General features: G+C 38.9%; 1 protein-coding gene across 5 annotated transcripts in view; it reads left to right on the forward strand.

The window, feature by feature from the left end:
• The window catches only part of SNX13 (sorting nexin 13), a 109,937-nt gene extending 87,595 nt beyond the window's left edge, over nt 1–22,342 (forward strand). For 3 of the 5 annotated variants that reach the window (XM_040964934.1, XM_040964933.1, XM_040964937.1), the window contains 10 exons: nt 106–175; nt 3,539–3,711; nt 7,169–7,276; nt 7,894–8,004; nt 11,186–11,347; nt 12,223–12,294; nt 13,852–13,997; nt 14,240–14,308; nt 15,855–15,967; nt 18,910–22,342. In XM_040964934.1, coding sequence (XP_040820868.1) covers nt 106–175; nt 3,539–3,711; nt 7,169–7,276; nt 7,894–8,004; nt 11,186–11,347; nt 12,223–12,294; nt 13,852–13,997; nt 14,240–14,308; nt 15,855–15,967; nt 18,910–19,157 — 1,272 coding nt within the window. In that variant the 3' untranslated portion in view covers nt 19,158–22,342. The remainder of the gene's footprint in view (nt 1–105; nt 176–3,538; nt 3,712–7,168; nt 7,277–7,893; nt 8,005–11,185; nt 11,348–12,222; nt 12,295–13,851; nt 13,998–14,239; nt 14,309–15,854; nt 15,968–18,909) is intronic. The other 2 variants (XM_040964936.1, XM_040964935.1) reach the window with 1 other exon arrangement.
• The last annotated feature ends 1,626 nt before the right edge of the window (nt 22,343–23,968 follow it).

Here is a 23,968-nt window from a genome sequence, read left to right on the forward strand (position 1 = left end):
GAAGCGTGGGAGGGAAACGGACCTGAATGCAGTGCGTGTGGGATGCAGACTTGGTCCACACTTGTTCTCATGTGCTTACATGTGCTGTCCCCGGCTCTTCCCCAGTCTCTAGATGACCTTTCCAGCGTGTCTTCGGATGACTCGATCCAGCTGCACGCGTACATTTCAGACACTGGTAAGAGACGGTGCTGGGACCCTGCTTCACAGCCAGCAGGGTTGCTTGGCTGATTTTCTGCATTGATTTGACAAGTCATATTTTTTGTTTCATAGTCAATTTTCAGTTCTTTTTTTTCTACAGCATTTTCTTCATTTGAGTTTGTGATGCTACCTTTTTCTAATGTCACTGTTAGCATTTCAAAATTCTTATATTCTGTTTTGTCACCTAATATTCTTTAAATCCAATGTTCTGTTTAGACCTGAGTCTGGTTGATAATTTGCTAAAATCTTTTACTGAGATATATCCGAGCTGAATAGGGTTTGTTTGTTTGTTTGTTTGTTGTTGTTGGTACGTGCAGCCTCAAACTAGAGAACTGGGGATAAAGGAAGTCTCTTTCCAGGAGTGTGCGGAAGTTGGAGAAATGTTTGAACAGTATGGGAAACCTATAAGTCCATGAACTGTCAACATCAGTGAGCTGAGAAATATTGAAGACAAGGGGCCTATAGTAGCGTAATGATTACTGCCTTGGTTATTTTTTTCTTAAATTTCTGTTTATTTGAGGTGTGGGGTAGAGAGAATAAGAATTGCTGAGACTGAATATCACTCTCATCCACTGGCTGTCTCCTCAAATGCCTGTGTGGACCATGCAGCAGGGCAAGGACAAAGCTGGGTGCTTGGAGCATACTTCAGCTCTCCCATGTGTGGGTGCCAGTGACCCAAGCACTTGAACCATCGCCTGGTGCCTCTCAGAGTCTCCAGCAGCAGGAAGCTTATCGGGAGTGACAGCTTGGGGTTGGACCCCGGGTACTTCAGTGAGGTGTGCGATGTCCAGGTGCCATCTCCACTGCCACACCAGGTAGCCACTCGTGTGTGGGCTGGCTTGCCCATGTTCTTGCTCTGAGGTTGAGAAGAAACAGGAAAAGCCAAGACCATGGTTAGCTGGGACCGAGTCCTTGGCACACAGCTTGGTTGTGAAGAGCTGCTTGATGTGGAAGAACAGAAAATCTTAGCCTGCCTTCTGTGGAAGGAAGAGTAGTGTCCAGATCAACCACAGGAGATGGGAAGCCCAGTTTGTATCCCAGCAAGGAGCTCTGGGTTTCGCTGTCCTGAGATCATCATGTCCTAGTGTCTCATACTAGACAGTGCAGACTTCCGTCATTATCCATGAGGAGTGCTTCCAAAATCCACAGATGCTCGGGTCTCTTATTTAAAGTGGCAAAAACTTTGTAGAGAGCCATGCTCGTCCTCTTCTATGCTTTAAATCTTCTCTGTATTACTTACAGAAGTCTATGCTGTGTCAGTGCTGTGTTGTAAATAGTTTCACACTCTTGTATTGAGAATAATGACAATGACACTAGGGCCAAATTCTTTCTGAACCTAACAAACTAACCGTCATAGTGGTGACACTGCTCAGTGTGAATGCTTCCCCATGTCGGGCACTCAGAATTCCCAAAGAAGAAACAAGATCTTTTGGAATCAAGCGTATAGAAATGAGTTCAGGGCCCAGTCAGTAGCCTGGTAGCTAAATCCCCGTCTTGCAAGCACTAGGATCCCATATGGGCTCCAGTTCGTGTCCCGGATGCTCTACTTCCCATCCAGCTGCTTGCCTGTAGCCTGGGAAAGCAGTTAAGGATAGCTCAAAGCCTTGGAACATTGCACCTAGAAGAAAGTTCTGGCTCCTGGTTTTGGATCAGCTCAGCTTCAGCCATTGTTCTGCGTGGGGTGTGAACCAGCAGATGGAAGATCTTTTTCTATTTCTTTCCTTCTCTCTGTAAAACCTGTCTTTCCAATAAAAATAAATCTTTATTTAAAAAATGAGTTAAAAGCTACAGGAAGAAATATGAGCCACAATTAGGGAGATTCCACAGAATAAGCTAATAAAATGATTTACATCCTAAAAACTCAGCAATCTTTGGATTTTCAAAATGTGTTAAAATATTCAGAGATAAATCCTGAGGCCAGACTAAACAAATAAAAATAGCTTAGTAAAATTTTGGAAATCAAAATATGTAGTGTTTGAAATCAAGGCAGAAGAGTGGATTAAGAAATAGACCAGAAACAGCTGAAGGAGACTCAGTAACCCTTGTCGACCTAGCTTAGTGTAGGATCGAGCGTGGAGTTAGAAGTAGCGAGCAAGCCAAGTTTAGAAAAGTGACTGTGCACGAGTCCTCTCTTTATTTGCTTTTTCTTTTATTCTTCTAATTTTTTAACAGATTCCATATAGTTCATATGTATTGTTCTAGGAATATAATGATACTCTTTCCCTTTATTCTCTTTTTCCCTCTCTCTTTCATTTTTGAGATAGTGTTCTTATTTAACATTGTACTCATAGGCTTAATGCTTCACCAAAGAAGAAAAGTAACAAGTAAAAAGACCTTAGTTCAGCAGGAATTTTAGCCAAGAGTAGTACAGATGAACATGTCACCCATACGTGGTAAATTTTAAAGTAATCCATAGGTCATTAAAACTATGGTAGCATAACATGTATATATGTTGTATATTAAATATGTATCAGTATGTTTATATATTATACTCGTGTTTTATAAATGTATAACAGTAACATATTACATGCTGTGCAGTAAATGTAATACACATATGTATATGTAATATATTTATATAGTGTGTATACTTGTGTCTACATAAAAATACATGTTATATGCTCATTATATATTTATATAATACATATTTATATAACATATCAATAAGTATTACACATACAGCCATTGCATTTCCTATGTTATATATTACATATACATACATGTATATAGGAGATAAATGTACAGACTTAAAATTTGATAACCCTTTCTCGAGATTAGTACAAAGAAAGAGTGTATTCTGATTTAAAAGATTGCCCGACCTGGTAGCAATGTTTCAAATTAGCAGGAAACTATCTTTTTAGAAACCTCAGATAAGCTAAAATTTTGAATGATTGCATACTAGCTGAAAGAAGTGCCAGAGGATGTCTGTTATCCTGTTGCTTTTGCTGTCAGTTGAAGCAATTTTAGATGAAATGCAGGAGAGTAAGAAAGGTAACACCCAAGGGTGTGATTTGGTTATTTTTCCTCCATTAATTTTAAGGGAGTGTAATGCTGCCTTCTGAGGTGGTACTTACATCACTGATCATGTAGGTAAAAGCACCTGAGAAGAGAATCCAAATAGACATAACTTTGTGGTTATCAGTGGCATCACAAACTTCTGTTTTGTGTTGAGCTGTTACATGTAATTTTTTAAAGAAATGAATCCCTTGTTGACATCTTTTTATCTCAGTCTGTCATTTCAGATCCCCTTTCATTTCATTTCATGTTGTCTTTTTTGTTTTTGTTCTTCATCTTCCTCCTTTTTGTGTCTTTTGTTTCTCTTCATTTTGTTTTAAACGGTTAGTATATGCTGACTGTGACCCATATGCTGTGGCAGGCGTTTGTAATGATCATGGCAAGACCTATGCCTTGTATGCCATCACCGTGCATCGACGCAGTCTCAACAGTGACGAGATGTGGAAGACCTATCGCCGCTACAGTGACTTCCATGACTTCCACATGAGGATCACTGAGCAGGTAATGACGCCTTTGAGGCACGCTCACTTCCTGTTGCTTCTTGACTCAGTTTTGGTTTAAATTGTTTTCAAGAGTCTCAGAGCTCAGATATTATCCAAAGCTAATGACGTAAAGTAAGTTCAGTATGTCTTGTACAAATGTTAGAGTCATTTGAGTATTTAATTGATCAATATACTGTTGAAAACATTGACTAATTGTAAGTACTCAGGGCTACTGACAAAATGTCCATGATGTACCTTGAAAAATTTAAATGTGCATTGTAATTTTTAAAAGAATTTGTTTTGCCACGATATTTGATCTTGGTTGGAAGTAAGGACAGGAGTCTCCATACTGTAGGTATTTTATTTCCCGATTCATTATATTTGCATGGTAGAGGTGCAGACAGAGATAAGACAGAGATCTTCTGCCTGTTGGTTCACTCCCCAATGTTTGAAACAGCCAGGGCTGGGCCAGGCCAGTCAGGCTCCTGAATACGGTCCCAGTCTTCCACGTGGCTGGCAGAGAGCTAGTATGTGAGCCTTACCTGTTGCCTTCCAGGGTGTACATTAGCAGGAAGCTAGAATTAGAAGTGAGGTGGGACTTAGAACAGTCACTGTGGCGTGGGATGCAGCTGTTCCAGAGTGGTGATGAAATGCTGAACCACTTGCCTGTCTCAGATATAGTTTATGATAAATACAGCCTCAACCAGCAGTGTAACAGTTAAGTCTTTGATCTACACTTCAGTAATTTTGAATCATTAATTTAAAATAAATGTATTAACTAAATAATATAAGTAATATTAAATATATCTTCTGAACACATCCCTCTTGTTTTGTACAAGTAACTATATGGACTTTCACAGTCTTTAAATACACCCCCCTCATTTTATACAAACAGCTGTAAGGACTTTTATAGTCTTCGTATTTTCTCTCTGTGGCCCAGTGGATAAAGCTACTACCAGCAATGCCAGCATCCGATGTGGGCACCAGTTCAAGTCTCGGCCTCTTTGCTTTGGCTCCAGCCCTCTGCTGACACACCTGAGAAAGCAGCAGGAGATGGCCCAGATCGTCAGGCCCTTGAACCTGCTTGGGAGACCAGGGAGAAGCTTGTCTCCTTCCTGGCTTCAGTCTGGCCAGCCCTGCTGCTTGACCATTTGGGGAATGAACCAATAGGTGAAATATCTGTCTGTCTTGATTTCTCTTTGTCTCTCCTATTTTTCTTTGTAAAAAAATTTTGTAAGTAAATTTTTCAAAAAATAAAATTTTAAAATTTTATATATATAATATATATTTTTCTTCCTTAACAAAGAATAAGAAAACATTGCCAGATCATTTGTATTAGATCTGTGAAATTTATTTGATTCTTTTTTTTTTTTTTATACTGCAGTTTCCATTGGCTCTGGAATTTCTCCTCTTTCCTACCCCAAAACCTCACAGCTTTCCCTTTTGTTATTGTAATAGTATAGTCCTTCATAAATGGGTCACAAGTCTATCATTCTGCTATTTAACTGTGTCCAAACAGTGTAGGCATAAAGAAGAGTCTAGCATCCTGTTGTCAAGACATAGTTAGTAATTTCATTGGGAATCCACCTTTGATTTGGAGGTAGAGATGCACACTGCATTTCATCTTCAGAGCTGCTTATGATAGTTTCTATTACACGTTAACTATACATCCCCTTGAATGAAAAGCCAGAAAACAAAATCAGTATCAGGAAGAAAGCTAGAAAATATACACCATGAAGTTGAGCAGCATGCTGCTGAACAGCCAATATTTTGCTGAAGAAATGACAAAGTCAAAAACCTTTCTGAAGGAAACGATGACCTATGTATTACTAAAGATATTAATAAGGAAAAAACATTTTTTTTGAAGAAATGAATATAAAAAAAATCAGAACTCATGAGATATAACAAAACTGGCATTTTTAATTACATTTATAGTAGCTCCCCTCCATTGTCCCCTGTCTTTGTAGTAAAATAATATTTAGTTCTTAAAAGTTTTTGATATATTAAAGGCTTTTAAATACATAACTGGTAATAATACAGTAAAAATAATAACCAATCTGATTAAATGACATTTTGCTACTGTAAAAATTATTCTGTTAAGATAGTGAGAAATGTTACTGCCTTTAATCTCCTTAAAATATTTTTGTGGGAAGTGAGCTCTAATAGTATAAAAGTAATTAAAAGCGTGATTTGTATCGACTTCTGAAATTCATATTAAGAAGACTTGAATTGCATTAATAAGGAAATTAATAACTATGGAGACTTCTAGTGTTAAATGTATCTTTTCTTCATGTTTAGCTTGATTTGTTTGCTAAGGTGAAAGATTTCTTCACCTGCATTGAGTCATTGCTTAAATTTTTCGGTTTAATATTTATTTGATATTGTTTTAAGGATATGTATTTCATATATGTTTCTTTCTGTGTTTAAACTTGTAATAGCCTTACTTTTAAACTAATAGGAAATGTGTTCAATTTGAAATTTGCTTCCTATGAATAGCTAGTACTAAGCTTGCTGGCCAGGCGCTCTGAGTGGATAAATCACTTTGCCCTCGCACTGCTCTGATGGCTGATAGGACTAACAGCCATGTCCCAGCAAATTACCATGGACCCATACGTGGAGTTAGACATAGAGCATTAGCATCCCTTGTGTTAGTGGTTTTACAGAGATAAAACACATATACTATGGGTCTTAATTTTATAATGTAGTTTGAATTTCTTCTGACCAATGTGGAAGAAGTATTAGTGTTTGTTTTGTTTGTATGTAGAGGTGTACAGTATAGCTGTTATCTGTATTCTGAAATTTGCCTTTTGCCCTTCAGTGATCACATAATAAATTTGAAGTTACCAATATTAAAATGTTTTAATTAATTTTCATTGAGCCAGAAACCCAACCTTGATTACTAAACATTTGGTTAATACTTTATTTACAAAGCAAAAGCTTGTGAATGAAAATATTTCCTAAAATTCATTTATTATGAAAAATTTGAACAATATTAAAATGAGATAACATGGAGCTTCAAGTGACCCATCTTTAACTGTTATTTATTTGGAATTCAGGGTTATGTAGAGAGGGATGGCTTCCCCGGGGTTTGATTCAGGTCTCTAGCTGTAGTTATAGGGTCCCAGGGACTTGGACTGTCTGCTGCTTTCCCAGGTGCTTTCACAGGAAGCTGGATCAACCATAGTGTGTGACAGTTGAACCTGTGCCCATATGGTTTGCTGGCAGTGCAGGCAGCAACCCCATGTGCTGTGCTACAATGCTGGTCTTCCCTAAAACTGTGTTCTAGAAAATGACATATAAAAGTTGTTAGGTTTTAGACAGATTTGGATAATTTTGCATCTTCTGTTGATTAGTATAATAAAATATATTAAAACATTATGCTCTTGACAGTGTTTTTAATGTGTAGAGAAACTCACTTGGAAAATCTGTTTTGTATGCTAAACTAAGAAAGACTGTTGAATTAATTCTGTTTTCAGTTTGAAAATCTGTCAAGCATATTGAAGCTTCCTGGGAAAAAAACTTTTAATAATATGGATAGAGATTTTTTAGAAAAGAGAAAAAAGGATCTAAATGCATATTTACAGGTAAGTCACTTTTCTTAACTGTAAGTTTTTGTTTAATATAGCATGCTGTTATAGTAGATTGCCTTATTAGAGTTTATTTGTACTCCAACAGTGAAATAGCAATAACACTTAACATCATTTCCAGTATACTGTGATCTGTTTAGTAATTTGTGAACACATCTGTGTTACCAATAAATTTGTTTGTTGTCTAGGTACTAGGGATCTTTCATGTGTAGATGAACCTGCAAACCTACATATATCTGTCCCAGATGACTGTAAAGTCTGGGTAATTTAGTTTAGACTAAATGTGTTAAATTTAGTCTAGAATTTAACACATGTGTCCAGTTCTGTGGACAGCAGCTCTTTATGTGTGTTGAAAGCTAATGGATTTTTATTCCCAGACAAGTGTGTGTAGCTGCCCTCCGTAACCCAGACTGATTCTGTGTATAATATGTGACATCCAGGACATAGCAAGGAGTCATTGAAAACTTCATAGATTTTTTTAATGGCCTTGTTTGTCTATGAAATTTTTAAGAATAAAAATACTATGTATTAACATTTTACAAGGTAAAGTTATTAGCATTAGCTGATTTCCAGCAGCCTGCCCACGTACGCCTACCCTCTTCTTTTCCTGGCAGTTACTGTTAACCCCTGAGATGATGAAAGCATCCCCAGCGTTGGCACACTGTGTGTGTGATTTCCTGGAGAACAAAGCCTACAGCAAAGGGAAAGGGGACTTTGCTCGCAAGGTAAGCAGCTCCTGCCTGGGGTTTCGTTTGGAGGCTCTTGTCCCACTGTGTTTTGAATTAAAGGAAAATAAATTTCAACTTGGATGTATGACTTAAAGCTAGAGGAGTTTATTAAGCGCTCCTTTCCATCTTCTGGTGCTAAGTATGCACTGCATGTTAGCTTCTGCCCTATCAAGCAGAGGCTACCAGGGAAGAAATATAAAAAGCATCAAGAAAAGTTTGCCTAATAGACAAGTGGCATACTTGTCGTTATCTTGAAAAGGAAATGTTTCTTACTGGGAGGAAATATTTCTTGGAGTATGATTGGGGAAAATGTTAAATGGAATGTTGCTGTAAAAGTCTTTATTCCTCCGGAGTAAAATGCTTAGGATTTACAGTGGGGCAAGACCTGTCCTTTGGGACCCAATGTGGTTGCCCAGCGGCTAAAGTCCTAGGCTTGCATATGCTGGGATCCCACATGGGCATGGGTTCGTGTCCTGGTGGCCCCACTTCCCATCCAGCTCTCTGCTTGTGGCCTGGGAAAGCAGTGGAGGACAGCCCATGGCTTTGAGACCCTGTACCCATGTGGGAGACCTAGAAGAAGCTCCTGGCTTCAGATTGGCTCAGCTCTGGCCATAATGGCCAGTGGGGTTTGAATTGGTACAGAAGATCTTTTTCTCTGTCTCTCCTCCTCTCTGTATATCTGAATTTCCAATTAAAAAATAAAAAAGACCTGTGTTTGAAATAAAATGCTAGGTCATGACAGTAAAGAACAAATATTCAACATGCACAGGACATGTGCAATTTGGAATCTGGCAACTTTGCATTCAAATCCCTGCTCTGCTATTTATTGGCTACATGTGGTCATGTTACTTAGCCTCTTGTGATTTTAATTTTGCTCAATAAATGAAGAATTTAATCTTTGAGAGCATTGAATGAGCCCTGTGAGAGGTTCTGTTATAGTTTCTGACCCGTGATCATCCTCTGACTGAATTTGCTGTTAACAGTAGGAGCAGTTAGAGTGGCAAGGGCAGCTGCAGCGGTTGTGGAAGGAGGGAGTTTTCATGGGACTTCTGCACTGCATTTGCAAGTTTTCTTTCATAATCCTGACATTATTTCCAAATGGAAATTAAAGACTCCCCCATGACTCCATCACCCTCCTAAAATGACCTTAAAGAAATGGATGAGAGATAAGTAAAAACAAGTTGTTGTTATGTGTAATGAATTTATAAGATTGCACTTTGTGGGTCCACACCTTATATTAGCACCGTTCGTTCAAGTCCAGGCTACTTGAACTTCTGATCCAGCTTCCCACAATTGGGCCTGGGAGGAAACACTTGATGAACTATTTACTTGTGTCCCTGTTACCTACCCATAAATTGTGGAGGTGCTTCTTGTTTTCAGCTACCCCAACTCAGAGTAAACTCACTAAGAATAGACCATTATTATGCATAATAAATTTATAGGATTACACTTTGGATGTCCTCACCCCATGTTAGGGTTACTGGTCATGTCCCAGATACTCCATACTTCGCAGCCCAGCTCCATGCTGTTACACAGAAGTTCATGCTCACCCTGTCGTTCTGCACTTGCCTAGTATTCAATCTTTATCACTTTGCCTTTAAGTGAAATACATTTTTGAAAAAAGATTTGCTTATATATTTGAAATGTAGGGGTACATAGAGAGAAGAAACAAGTCTTCCATCTGTTGTTTACTCCTTAAGAGGCCACAACGTGCAGGCTGGGCCTGGCCAAAGCCAGAAACCTGGAACTCCATCCTGCTCTCCCACATTAGCAGAAGGAGCCAAAGCAATCGGCCCATGTTCTGTTGATTTTAGAGACACGTTAGCAGAGAGCTGGTTCAGAAGTAGCTGGAACCTACGTGCCATGCTAGCATTGCAGGTAATGTCCCAGTACACCATGATACTGGCCTGTAAATAGTTTTTACAAAAATTAATTCAGTTTGTTGTTGGCACCATGTTGTTATGCTGAGCCTCGGCCTGCAGTTCCAGTAGCATAAATGGGCGCCAGTTGTGTTCTGGCTACTCTGTTTCTGGTCCAGCTCCATGCTTAAGGCCTCGGAAGGCGAGAGGGTATGGTTTAGGTCTTTGGGCCCCTCTGTCCTTGTGGGAGACCTGGAGAAAAGCTCCTGGCTGCTGGTTTCGGGTTGACTTAGCTGTGGCTGTTGCAACTGGTGTGGAGTGAACCAGCAGATTGAAGACCCTTCTTTCTGTCTTTCCTTCTTTCTGTGATTCTGCTTTCTACATAATACACAAATAAATAAGTACAGTTTAAAAAAATATTTCATGAAAAATCAGTTGCATTTTCCATGAATTATGTAAGTTCTGTGGTAGTTTTTGCATTCTACCTTAGTAAGATGTATGTAACTTACATGTCTGATTTGTAACTTATTTTTTCCTGCTATCTGAATTACCTCAACAGATTGTAATTGAGTATAAATGATATTTTTAGAAATTAATCCTGGGGAGCAAATCTTCAGCCTAGTGGTCCAGATGTCAAGTGAGGCTTCTGCAGTCTGCTTTGTCCCCTGGTTTGTTTCTTAGCTCTGATCCTTGTGTCCAGCTGTTAATGACTGTAGGAAGTCGTAGTATTTATTCAGGTAACTGGCTTCTTGGCTCCCTTGTGGAGGACCTGGTTTGAATTCTGGTTGCCAGCTCTGCACCCAACCTTTCCAGCCTGGCCCAGCCCAGCCTAATACAGCCCAACCCAAACTGTTGGCATCTGGAAAGAGAAACAGCATTTGGGGGTTGTGTGCGTGCGAGCATGCATGTGTGTCTCAAATAAATATTAAATATGTGACTCGTTAGTCCAGCTTTCTGTTTTCTTGCCGTTGTCTTTTTGATATCTACTTGAAAGATCTGATTGTTCCTGAGATTGTAACAGATGGGTGGCTAATTCTGTTTGTATCATTTTGTTCTGGAATATTTTTCTTTAATAAGAAGGCAACCAAAACGTTTATTTCTTTTCTACAAACAGTCTCATCAGGCAGAATCATCCATTTATATTAAGTACGTGAAGAGTAATTTTTAATAGACACTGAAGGTAGTAGTTTAAAATACAATATAATATGGAATGGAGAATTATTTTATGCTCTCCAAGTTGCATTCTGTTTTCCCAGCCTTCTGAATTGAATAACAAATCTGATGCGACAAAGTCACAGTATAATATTCTTTCCCTTTAGATGGATACTTTTGTAAATCCTCTTCGCAATTCTATGAGGAACGTTTCAAATGCTGTTAAATCTCTTCCTGATAGCCTGGCAGAAGGAATGACTAAAATGTCAGACAACATGGGCAGAATGTCAGAAAGATTAGGTCAAGACATAAAGCAATCGTTTTTCAAGGTAAGACATTGTCAGCAACGTCTAAGGCAACTGAGGCACCGAGGGCAGTTCTGCCTGGATGTATGCTTTATGTCCTCTCACAGTCTTACTAGGACAGACAAATTGGATACATTTGTATCTGAAGAATACATGATGATGTCCATGGTATAGAGTTTAACACAAATGTATAGAATTGGTAAGGTTAATAGTTTGTGGTGCTTTATTTAATTATGCTATTTCAGAATTCTGTAATGTTGTGCCATAGGAAACAAATGCTGTTTGCAAACGAGTTGCATTCTCAACCATAGGATTCAGTCATTTTCTGTTGCTGACATGTTGTAGGACTTTGCATAAAACTTACTAAACTCTTCCAGGCTTTTTGTCCTCCCCTGTAACTTGAAGGGATTGAAATAGGTGACCTCGATGGTCCTTCTTGGGCCGACAGTTGATCTTCAGTTAACAGTGGTCTCCATCCTTCTGTCCCCTAAAGTTACTAACAATTGGTTACTGGTTGCTTAACATCTGTTAACATCCTGTCAGGAGAGCTCTTTATGACAAAGCAAGAAAGCGTGTCATTCTGCTTACTGGAGACTGTGCTAGGTGATCTTCGAAGCATTTAAAACATCCTAGCTTCAAGTTCTTCTAAAAGTTCAAGTTCCATTAAGTTACCTCGCTTTCCACCTTAAAAGCCAGCCTGATAATTTTTTAAAGGGAAAAAATTAGGTAATGAATGAAATAATCCACCCTTTTATAATTGATTTGAAAATATAGATGATTAAATTTGCATTTATAGTACTTCAAAAATAAAATTAAATGCACATTTTGATTCTATTATGTGTTGCTTTATTTACTTGAGCTTGTTTTCTTTCTTCTTTTTTTTTCTTTGTAAATGTTAGGTCCCTCCTTTGATCCCAAAGCCTGATTCTGATCCTGAGCACTGTCGAGTCTCAGCTCAACTGGATGACAATGTGAGTGCTTTTACTTGTTCAGCGGCATAGTGTCAGTTTATAATCACAAGCTTCACCCTGCGCTAAGGGAAGAAATCAGCAGGTAGTAAGTAGAAAATCCACTGCTCCTTGAGAGGATAGACAAGGGCTGCTAGCAGTAACCAGGTCTCACAGTGCCCATGTGGTTCATGTTCACAAATCAGGGAAAATACAGTACTTGCCATTGGGACTGCTTTACTTTGCTAAATGTAACAGTCTCCAAGAGCATCCATTTTTGTTGCTAAAGGGCTTTTTTTTTTTTGGTTACTTCTCTAAGCAGTATTATTTCATGTCATGTGTGTCACTGTTTCTTTATCCAGTCATCAGTTGATAGGCATGTGGTTTGATTAGCCATTCTGTGGTTATGTTTCACATGACTTCACCTTTCTCTGATAATAATGACAGGTTGGACACCAGTTTGAGTGTCTTGTCCAAACCTTCTGCCCATTGTTCTCTTGGCTTGGCTGTGTTTTTCTTTTTGATGTGCTCTGAATGCTTTGTGAGGTGTCTTCACAAAGTTTAAGGAAATGCATATCATTAAAAATGGTATGCATGGACAGCACAGTAGCCTAGTGGCTGAAGTCCTCACCTTGCACTCACTGGGATCCCATATGGGCACCAGTTCTAATCCCAGCAGCTCCACTTCCCATCCAGCTCCCTGCTTGTGGCCTGGGAAAGCAGTCGAGGATAGCACAAAGCTTTGGGTCCCTGCACCCATGTGGGAGACCTTGAAGAGGTTCGGGGCTCCTGGCTTCGGATTGGCACAGCTCTAGCTGTTGCAGCTACTTAGGGAGTGAATCATTGGACGGAAGATCCTTAAAAAAAAAGGATGCATGGATTTCAAAATTTTTGCATCAAAATCAGATTGTCTGTTTGAAGGACTTATAGTGTGAATGTGAGTTCTTTGTTTAGTGTATTGGGAATATTTCCTGCCTCCTGTTGCTTTGTTTATATACACCCCGTGTCTCCTGCAGGGTTACATGATACTGCCCTGTGACTTCTTTTAAAATAACATCCTTTTGTCTTGCCATACCAGTTTTTAAATTTATAGTTCATCTGCAGTTGGTTTTTGTATATAGAGTGATGTAGGAGTCCAAACATCATTTACTAAATGCACCTGCTTTCCCAGTTGTGTTAGCTGGGAACTGGGTCTAAACGGGGCTGAGTTGGCCGTGACTGAGTCCTACAGATGCAGGAAGCGTGTCACAGCTGCGTACCGGGCCTCACCTACGGCCCCTGCTGAGAGCCAGGCACCTCCTTCACAGACCGGGATGAATTCAGTTTGAGATTTGTTTTTTTTTTTATTATAACCTTGAAGTTTTTTTCAACTTGGTAGGTTATAAAATTGTGTGTTCCATCAAAATGACTCTTAGAAGTGTTTGTTTTTAAATTTTAGAATGAAGTACCAAATTTTGAAGGCCATGATGTAATCTGTTTATTTGACTTAGAAATAAATAGTGGCAAATATTTATCAGATGTTACCGTACATTCTAAGCATATAACTTAAACTTCCTCTTATTTATTTCCATATTTTGTCAGGTGGATGACAATATTCCACTTAGGGTGATGTTACTTCTCATGGATGAAGTGTTTGACCTAAAAGAGAGAAACCAGTGGTTGCGAAGGAATATCAAAAACCTGCTTCAACAGCTTATTAGAGCCACATATGGTGATACCATTAATAGGTACTTAACCCCCACTAGAATCTGACCTTTCTTAACCTTTAGCCTTTTACTTCTGGAAGTGAATTGCTCAACTTATATAGTAGATTTTGTGTTTTTCTGGGCCATTTGAATTCACTAAAACATTGCATAGCTCTCAGAGCTCATTCATATCCCAGTCAAGCTGCCTGTTCCATGGAACTCAGGTTTGTTTTATTCATCTTCTAAAATTGTAAGATTCATCATTTAAATTTGTTTTCTTTCAGGAAAATAGTTGACCATGTTGACTGGATGACCTCACCTGAGCAAGTTGCCGACTCAGTGAAGCGTTTCAGGTATGACTCCCTCCAGACACAGTCCCTTCTCAGGGAGGTACAGGGCTTGTCATGGTGAGCATTACGTGACTTCTGTTACGTTGTTTTTCCCAGCCAGATCATTGGCTCAGTCATCATTGGTAAGCAAAAAGAGATGTAAGAATTCCAGTAACGGTTTGTCTCTGGAACCTACTAGTGAGAATCCAAAATAGGAAAAGTGTAAAAAAAAAAAAGATAATTAGGCCTCGTTGCATGTAACAGTTATGTCTTTAAGATGACAGAAAGATTAGAAGCTGCATAATTGTAGTGTTGGGTATTAGTTTTCTCCATTGTATTTGCTAGCCTTGATTTTAAATGAAGGCTGTTTGAAAAGCATGTGTCTGATTGTGGTCTGATTTTCATTTCACCCTCTGAAAGGGATACAGCCTAAGCAAAACTGGCACACCATTTCATAGGCTGTTTCTATAGAAATACACTGAGCCTCCTACCCCCTGTGAAGAGTGAGAGATAAGATGCAGTCTTCAGGAAAGCACAGAAGTATAACCCTCTTCTCTAAAAGTGATAAGCAATTGCATAGAAGTTCATGGCATTGTGTACCTTGAAGGGAAGGAAAGAACACAGGGCGGGCATTGTCCGTCATGGGCATTCGGTGCTTGCCAGCGTGCCTAGCTCTTACTTCATCTTTTCTGATTTCCATCCTGCTTTACAAGGTCTGTATTTTTGTTTCTCTTTGGTTATGAGGACTGGAGGAAAGACCGAAACCTTTAAGTGAAAAGTAGGGGACCTGGTCTTTCTAACTTGAAACTAAGTTTGTCTCCTTTATTCTGCAAGTTGGATGGCCTGCCTAGCACATACTGGAGCTGTCGTTCTCAGTCTTGGATATACTTGGGGAGCACTCAGAAAGTCCTGATGCCTGGATCCCTTCTCCAGGGAGTCTCTCTTAGTTAATTGTGGGGATAGACTGGACAGTAAGCTCCCCAGTATGTCTCATAAAAGTTAAGAGTGGTTGCTGTAGGGAGTCTCTCTCCCTCAAAATCATATCCAGATGGAACCTTATGTTCAGTGGCTGTCGTTGGGTCAAGAATTAAGGGAATCAAATACACTTAAAGTCAAGGAGAATGAGTTGCTTTGTGTATGAAAGCACCACTGCATCCAATTGAGGCATCAAGTTGTGGTTGAGTTTCGTTTTGTCTTCGTTATAAGGGAGATTAGCTATTAGACTTTGATTAAGCAAATTCAAGACTTAGTGAAGTTGAATTTGGGTGAAGTATGTACGCTTATTAAAGTCTAAGTGGCTGTGATGTGGTTGTCCACACAATCCTTTTTGCTTTCTTGTTTAGAATTTGGGAACTATTCTGAGGCAGAAATTGTTTGTTATATATATCATTTATGGCTACATTGAAACCTGCATGAAGTGATGCCTTTTGTACATCTTTGTGCCTTTATAACATTGCGAAAACTTTTCTTATTTTTGTTCACATTTGTGTTTTCTGTAAAAATTTGAAATATTATTTTGTATCATTAGAAATTAAAATGTTTACAAAATCTATTTAATCTTCTTAAATAGAGATGCGTTTTGGCCAAATGGCATCTTAGCAGAGGCTCTTCCATGCAGAGATAAAGCTATTCGAATGAGAACACGAGTAGCAGGAAAAACAAAATTACTTGCAATTATGCCAGGTGAGTGAACAAATTTGATAAAAATCTACTAATTTGTAGTTTTTAATTTTGGGCAGTGATTATGCTTGCTTAGCTTTCTTTTGTGTGCCACCTACCATGTATTTTATATAGCAGGCTCTGTACCTGGTCATTTCTTACATGGTCTTAGCTAATCCACGTTATGGTTTTGTGAAGGTAGGTCGTGCTAACCACACAGCTTTAACACGTGCAGAAGCCACAACTCTGAGCAGTTAGTCATTTCCTCAATCTTTAGGATAAGTAGTAACATTAGGGTTCTGTCTCAGCTCGGAGGGACTTGATAGCTTGTGCTTTTAACCACTTCACTCTGCTTTACCTTGAAGTGTTTGGGGAGCAAAATTCTAAAATAATTGTGTGACGCGTGAAAGGATTAATCAAAGAATGTAATGCATGTTTTATAAGAATGTTTGTTAAGAGAGCAAATTCAATAGATTTATTTACATAAATATAGCTGATTAATTCAATATTACTAGTCTTTACTAATTAGACAACCATAAGAAAATATACACAGTGGCGTTTGGCCTAATTTGTTTCTTTAGGATATGGCATTTTCCCTAACTTGGGCTTTCTTGATTCCGGTTGTATTCTCTCTCTTTATGGTAGGTGGAAAATAGTTTTGTATGATAGAAAGATAGTAGTGGTGATTGTGTCTCTTGGTTGATGAGTTCATTTCGGTTGCTTGGGTAGCTTTTCTCCACATAGCAGTTATGCACAAATAGAATTGACAAGACATACTTACAAATTACCGAGTGTCATATAGTGCTTATTTCTCTCCTGATAATATATTTCTTCCTGTAATTGTTTTCTTATTTGAAAACTATTTTCATTATTCAGTTGTCATAATATTTTCTGTCAAAATTTTGTTACATGTGACTGCAGATTGTGTTTTTATATAAAACGTGATCTGTAGAAATAGTTGCTTAAAAGAGCGACACAGTGGCTTAGGTTATGACTTAATCTACTCTTAAGTAAACCTGACAGTCCTCTAGCCCGATTCCAGCAGGCAGCGGCAGGGGGGCTTGGTCCTTATGTAATATTGATTGAATGTGTACCATGTACCAGACAGAGTTCTTACACGTCCTGTTCCTTGAAGTATTCTGTGGAGGGGGACGTGAAACAAATACAGTATGGTTTATTGGGTAGCAGTAATGTGCAGGACGAGAAAACAGGCAAGAGCTGCTGAGCTGTAGCTGCAGGTGGGATGGTTAAGGAAGGCCTGACGGAGATGGAAGAGCCATGTGAGGGTCTGAAGGACATGTGGGTAGATATAAAGTGTAACTTTTTAGCTAATTTAGCTAATTTGCTCTAAATTATATTGTGATTCTTGCTAGCTGCAGGCATTTTAGAGAATCTGCCGTTTATAACAGCAAAATAGTATTTTTGCTTTTGAGGACTTGATTATGAATGAGTAAAATTGGCCATATGTGTTGGTCCTGTACTCGGGGTTCTTCAGTGATGTCCTGCTGCCTGTGGGTAAACTCCAGGCAGCCCCAGCACGCCAACTTTGCATTAGTCTGTCCATTTTCTTGTAGAGCAGGCATGAAATCCAGCCAAACTATCACATTCGTATTTATCTTTTAAATTTTTTAATAGAATTTTCCTTTTTTTTTTTTAATATGTGTTTATTTTTATTGGAAAGTCAGATTTACAGAGAGAAGGAGAGACAAAAAAAGGCCTGTCTGCTGGTTCACTCCCGTAGTAGCCTAGGGCCAGAGCTGAGCTGATCTGAAGCCAGGAGCTTCTTCCAGGTCTCTCATGCAGGTGCAGGGTCCCTAGGCTTTGGACTGTTCTCCACTGCTTTCACAGGCCACAACCAGTTTGCTGGATGAGAAGTGGAGCAGCTGGGACATGAACTGGCACCCATATGGGATCATGGTACTTTGTAGGACAAGGATTTAGCCACTGAGCCATCACACCAGGCCTGTCATGTTCCCATTGCTTAAATACACCCTGTCATTTCTCCACTCACTGGCTTGCTTGTTTTTTGATGTTCTCTCCAATGGTAGTCATTCGCAAAATAGTGAAGAAGCAAAATATGTTTCCATTGTCACTTCCTCAAAGGGAACCTTTCCTTTTTAATCCACTTAGAATTGTCCACGTTATAGACATCTTTCTGCTTATTAGTGTTGTTTATTAGAAAAAAAAAGATCAATTTGCTGGTTCACTCATCAAACGCTCACACTAGCCAGAACTGGGCTGATCCAAAGCTGAAACCCAGGAGTTTCTTCTGGGTGTCCACATGAGTGCAGCAGTTCCGGGCCTTGAGTCATCCTACGCTGCTTTCCCAGGCCATTAGGGAGCTGCCCTGGAAGTAGGTCAGCCGGGACATGACAGGTGAGGTGCTGGTGCTGTAGGCGGAGGACTAGCTTACTACCACCACACTGTGCGAGTCCCTACATCTTAGTATTCTTACGACACCGTTATTATATTGCAAGTTTCTAAGTTTCTTGAGATTATAGATGAGGATTGTTTTGGATTTTTTTTTTTCACTGTATTCCAATTAACTTTATTCTCAGTCATGGATTAGTTTCTTTCCATATAATACTTCTCACTGTTACTAGATGTAGTAAGAATGTATGGTATTTTCGATTGTACAGTTAACTGTTCATAGTATCTAATTAATCCTTACGGCTCTGAAGATATGATTATCAGAAGTACACATGTAATAGATAGCAGACAGCTGGAGTAGGTTAGTGTCCTTGAGTGCTGAGGAACAGCTCTTGTCTCCCAGAGTCCAGTTGTGTAAGTGGCTGGATGGGTGCATGTGTGCACACCTGCATGAGCGTCAAGTTTCAGCTCCAGTAACTGTGTACCACTCACCAGTCTCTCTGCCGTGTACGTTGCACACTTGAGGAGTGTTAATTAGACTTGTGTTTCCTTTATTTAGGCAATGAGTTATTTGTGTCATTCCTTTGTTCCTTCAGACGAACTGAAGCACATTATTGGGGCTGAGACGACACGGAAAGGCATTCTTCGTGTTTTTGAAATGTTCCAGCACCACCAGTTAAATCGGAGAATGGTTTATGTCTTCTTGGAAGGCTTTTTAGAAACCTTATTTCCACAGTACAAATTCCGTGAACTGTTCAACAAACTACATTCGCGGTCTAAGCAGATGCAGAAATATAAAGAGAAACTACAGACTACTCAAGCGCCTTCTTTACAGAAAAGGTGACACTTCATTCAGTGAAGCTGGTGTTTGCTTTGTCCAGGACTAATGGTATGGACAGATCTTCTGGGGCTTAACTCATACATGGTTGTGTCTGCACCAGTCTTAGTGTTTCAAGGTAGATTATTAATACATCCATGATACTGTGGTTCTTCTCATCCTCATCTATAATCTTGCCACTCCCGAGAGAGGTTTCTGTCTGAAATGATTTGGTGCGAGTTTTGCAACATTGATTGAGAGGACCCTGCCCCCATCTCAAGCAAGAATGATCTCTTCCATTTCAAGCTGATCAGCGTCCCCCAGCAGCAACAAAGTGCCAGAGTGTGTGTGCAAGCCGAGGAAAGCCCACGACGGAGGTTCACGGATACATTGGCTGCTTGGCAGTTGGAGACTGTGGCGTGTGATTTGGAGGGATTTGCTTTCGTAAGAATTTCATGGGTCTGTGTCAGCATTTTGATACGGTGTTGATTAGCCACGTACCGATCTTCAGAAGTGTGACAGAATGCCATTAAGTGCGGAGTCACCCGATCCCTGACTACAGTCTTGTCACATGAAATAACACTGAGTGTAAGATAAAACCAGTCAAAATAGATTTTGATTGACTTATTTGTTGGAATAAGATTTCTGTTTTAATTGACGGTTTTCTGCTTTAAGGGCTCTATTTTGCTCTTATGGTACTCTTTTTTATAATTTATCTTTTGGCATTCTGTGTACAAACAAGAAGCTTGGGGTGGCTGTCACTTCAGTTTAAAATGATTAGCTTTATCCTTAACAAATTACTGATTATCCAGGAGAGGGTAAATTGTTGCAAGGACTGCCAAATACAATCTGTCCTTCTAAAATATGGAAAAGACAACAGTACTCTACTGAAAGTTAGAATCTGAGCATTTTAAATTGTGTGATCCAGACATGCCTTAGATGACTGCAAAAATAGCAAATCAGAGATTAATGAACTTATTAGTCATGTAAACATATAAATTCTGAATTCTATTACGGTGTACATATATCAAAATAAATAATGAAGACAGAACTATAATGTTTTTAGAAATATGCTCTTATTTATATTTCACATAATGTAAGATTCTATTAAATAAAGCTAATAGGCAAAACTCCTTGGTGTATACATTTAAGTCCCTAAAATAGCTTTATACCATCAAAGCAAAATATTTTTTCCAGTTTTGAAGACTCTGCACTTCCTGTAGTTTTCTCATTCTCCGTTTTGTCCATTATGAAAGTCTTCATATCCCGTTTATGCAGGATTTCTGCACAATTTTAATGCTTCCATTGATTAGGGGTTTGAATGTGTCACCTCTTTCTGTTTTAAAAATATTGAACACTAAAATCTTAAAATAGTGAAGCTATTTTTCAGACCACTGAGCCAAGATCCTGGTATTCAATGAACGCCTGGGTGCTTAAGATAAAAAAGGGACAGAGTATCGGTATCCCAGTTATTTGGGAGCTTTAAGATTGGAACAAGATCTTTGTGTCTTGTTTTCACATAGATCCTACATTCAAGGTGAATCCTGTTAACAGAATGAAAGCCTTCCTTTAAAGCTTTATGGTATTCCTATTTATTGGCAGTGCTGATGTGCATATGTGCTGTGTGCATATATCTAGCAGGTGTTGCTGTCTGCAGAATTACAGAAATGAAATCCCTTTCAGTGCAGCTTGTGGCTCTGGAGGAAGGAAATAGTATTTCTTCTCAGTGTGTCTTCCTGCTCCGGCCCCTCCCCAGGCTTCCGGTGCAAACATGGGAGTCATGTCAGTAGGAAGCCACAGCATGGCCATAAGTGCAGTGATTTCTGTAGATGCACCTGCCCAGTTCAGCATGAAAAAGTCTCAAAGTATTCCAGAAGAAGTCTCATAAGAACCTTGTGTGTCGCAGGTGAGAAAACATTTCTGTACCTCGTGAGGAACACTGCCGTCAAACCAGGGAAAGAAAGGTCATGTGAGGTTACAGAGTTTGCCCAATAGAGTCCTGCAAGGTAACTGCAGTTATACCAAAAATAATTTGAATACATGGATTTTTTAAAGTAAATTTTTGTCTAAAAGAGTTTATATTTCAAAAAGCAGAAATGAGAGTAGCCTGTCCAAATGGCTTCTTCCTTATGCACATGCGTGCTCCCCATCCAAGAGAGCCATGGTTGTGCTAAAACTAGAGATGGTCCTTGAGTGACTTGGTCAAGATGTGTGTAAAATGGTTATCCCATGTGTCAGGTCACAGAATACTATGTTTAATAAAGTTACTACATTTAATGCATTCATTGCATACATGAATAGAAACAAGAGGCTTCTGGTATTTGATTTTTGAATGTGATTATAAGTCAGTGGTGCCTTCAGGCAAGAACCTTCAAAAGTAATCATTCTTTGGATTTTCCGACTCTCCAGGTAACATATATAAACTATTTAGAAACCATCATAGTTTATTCATCCCGAAAATTGATTGTATGATTTAAATATAGCACTTACATGAGCATTTCCTATAATCAGGATGTTCAGAATAGTTGCTGAAAACAATTGTGCCATTGACCGATGGATGCACTTGGTTAGCCTTAATTTTTTTAAAGAAAACATTGAAAACTTTCTTGAATATTTCAGTTCACTCATTTTATGTTTGTGCTGCTGGTGTTTGGGGGGAAAAATCAGTAAAGTGCTACCATAAAGTGTACCAATTTTTTTTTAAAGAACAATATAAATTTCACAATCTGAAATTTTAATTTTGTGCAATATTTTCATTTAGTGCATGTGTATTTTGAGTAATTGTAAAATAAATGAATTTTTAATGTTTCGAGATGTAGTTCAAACTGTCTTCTTAACCCAACAACTTACATTCCGTTGTTGCTGCATCCTTTTATTTAGGACTTGTTTTAAAAGTCTTTTTTGTCACTCCTTGTAAAATTCTTTTATTAGTAGTAAATTTTGCTTATAGGAGCATGGCTCCTGTACTACAAGGGAAATACATAAAGAGCACATTTTAGGATTATAATTGTTAAAAGATCACTTGTGCATATCATTGTACAGTAAGTGTCAGCTGTGTGCCTAACTGTTCTATCAATACTTTCCTTCTTTAACAAAGAAGAAACAATCAGAATGTCGGTTATTTTTATTAAACTAAAAGAGAAGACTAAAATTTTATTTGGTTTGCGTTATGTTCTGTCCATTAGAAAATACTAATAAAGTATTAACAAACATTTTTGTCGACTTTATTTAGTAACAGTTGTATTTGTTTTAGAAGATCTTGGACAGTAGCCTGATTTTATTGTGTTTTATTGTTTTCATTTCAGAAACTAAGAAATGCAGATTCTGTGATGGATGAAAAACTGATTTTTTTTTTCACTGATACATATTTTTCTCTTTGTAGATGATATCACCACCCCAAGGTTGAGGAAACTTCATATTTCTTTATTAGTCTAAAACTTTGCAGGAAGGAAGAGCTATCACTAGTAACTCATTGATTTTGATTTCACTTTTACTTACTGTTTTTGCTAATACTTTACACATTGACAATGTTGGCTTCCTCTGGGAACTGGCTATCACCACATTTCAGTCATGTCAGATACGAGGATTGCTGGCCTGCCAGATTGTATTTATTAAAGCAATGCTGTAAAGTGGTAGTCCCTTAATTTAAGTGTTCCTGGGTAAAAGCTTTTTTATGCCGCTTAGGCAGAGTTATGTACATACCATCCATAACCCCAAAATGTTCCTTCACAATTCAAAAGTTTACTTCATTGCCTCTGAGAAGTTTTTTGAAGATCTGTGTTTTTGCTCACCTGGTTTTCCAAACTCACTGCTTAGCCAATGATCTTGTTTTATAAATAGCCTAAGGATCATGCTCCTGAGATGCAGTTAGGTAGCAGAACACAGAACGAAATGATGCAGAATCTTCAGTTAGGAACTACAAGTTGGGCAGAAAAAGCAGTAGGTTGGGACTATGATTTTTTTAAACCTTCAGAAAAAAACAATATGAAAAGCTAACATCTGCAATATGAAGAGATAACAGCTGATTGTATATCAGATATTGTGGAGATGAAATTGACTTTGGGTATGAAAATAATGAACTAAGGGATGATGGAGATTTTTTAAAGTTATTTGAAAGGCAGAGCTCTAGAGGAGGATGGAAGAAAGGTCTTCCACCCACTTGTTTGCTCCCCAAGTGACCACAAAGGCCATTGCTGGTCCATGTTAAAGCCAGGAGCTGGAAGCTATGCTGACCTCCCGTGTGGCTGCAAGAGGCAGGTGCCGCTGCTTTCCCAGCTATACTCGCAGAATCTGAAGCAGGGTAACCAGAACTTGAACTGACATTCAGATATTGACTTAACCTGAGGTGCTGCAGTACTGATCTTTGGGGTGTGTTTCTTGAACATTGGGAAACCTTGGCAAAGATTTTGCTGATTTAGAGAATGGCAAGAATAAGAATTGTATAGTTCAGTTTAGAAAATGTGTTAGACATTGACCCACAATAGAAAGCAATGTGGTTGGGTTGGAAATACCATCTAGAGGTAGGGAAATGCTGTTGGAAGTTCCCAAGAAATCTCCAGATTGAGCTCACGAGGTGCAATTGCAAAACAGCATGTACTGCTATAACTGAGATGGGTAACAGCTGAATAGTAGAGAGCAGGGGGAGGAGGTGCAGGAGACAGTCTGGGAGAACCAGGCTGAAACTTCCGGTAGTTCCCTCCCAGTAGAATCACAGGATGCATGTAATTCTAGAAAGTGGCTGTACAGAGTGCTGCCAACCAGGACAGCCCCTTGTGCCTGTGCTTCGTATCAGGCAGGTCTTGGGGGCGCCCTCAGCTCGCCTTGTACTGAGAGTATTA

Source organism: Ochotona curzoniae, unplaced genomic scaffold (genome assembly GCF_017591425.1).
Source record: "Ochotona curzoniae isolate NIBS_2020 unplaced genomic scaffold, NIBS_Ocur_1.0 scaffold_3835, whole genome shotgun sequence".
Classification (NCBI taxonomy): Eukaryota; Metazoa; Chordata; class Mammalia; order Lagomorpha; family Ochotonidae; genus Ochotona; species Ochotona curzoniae.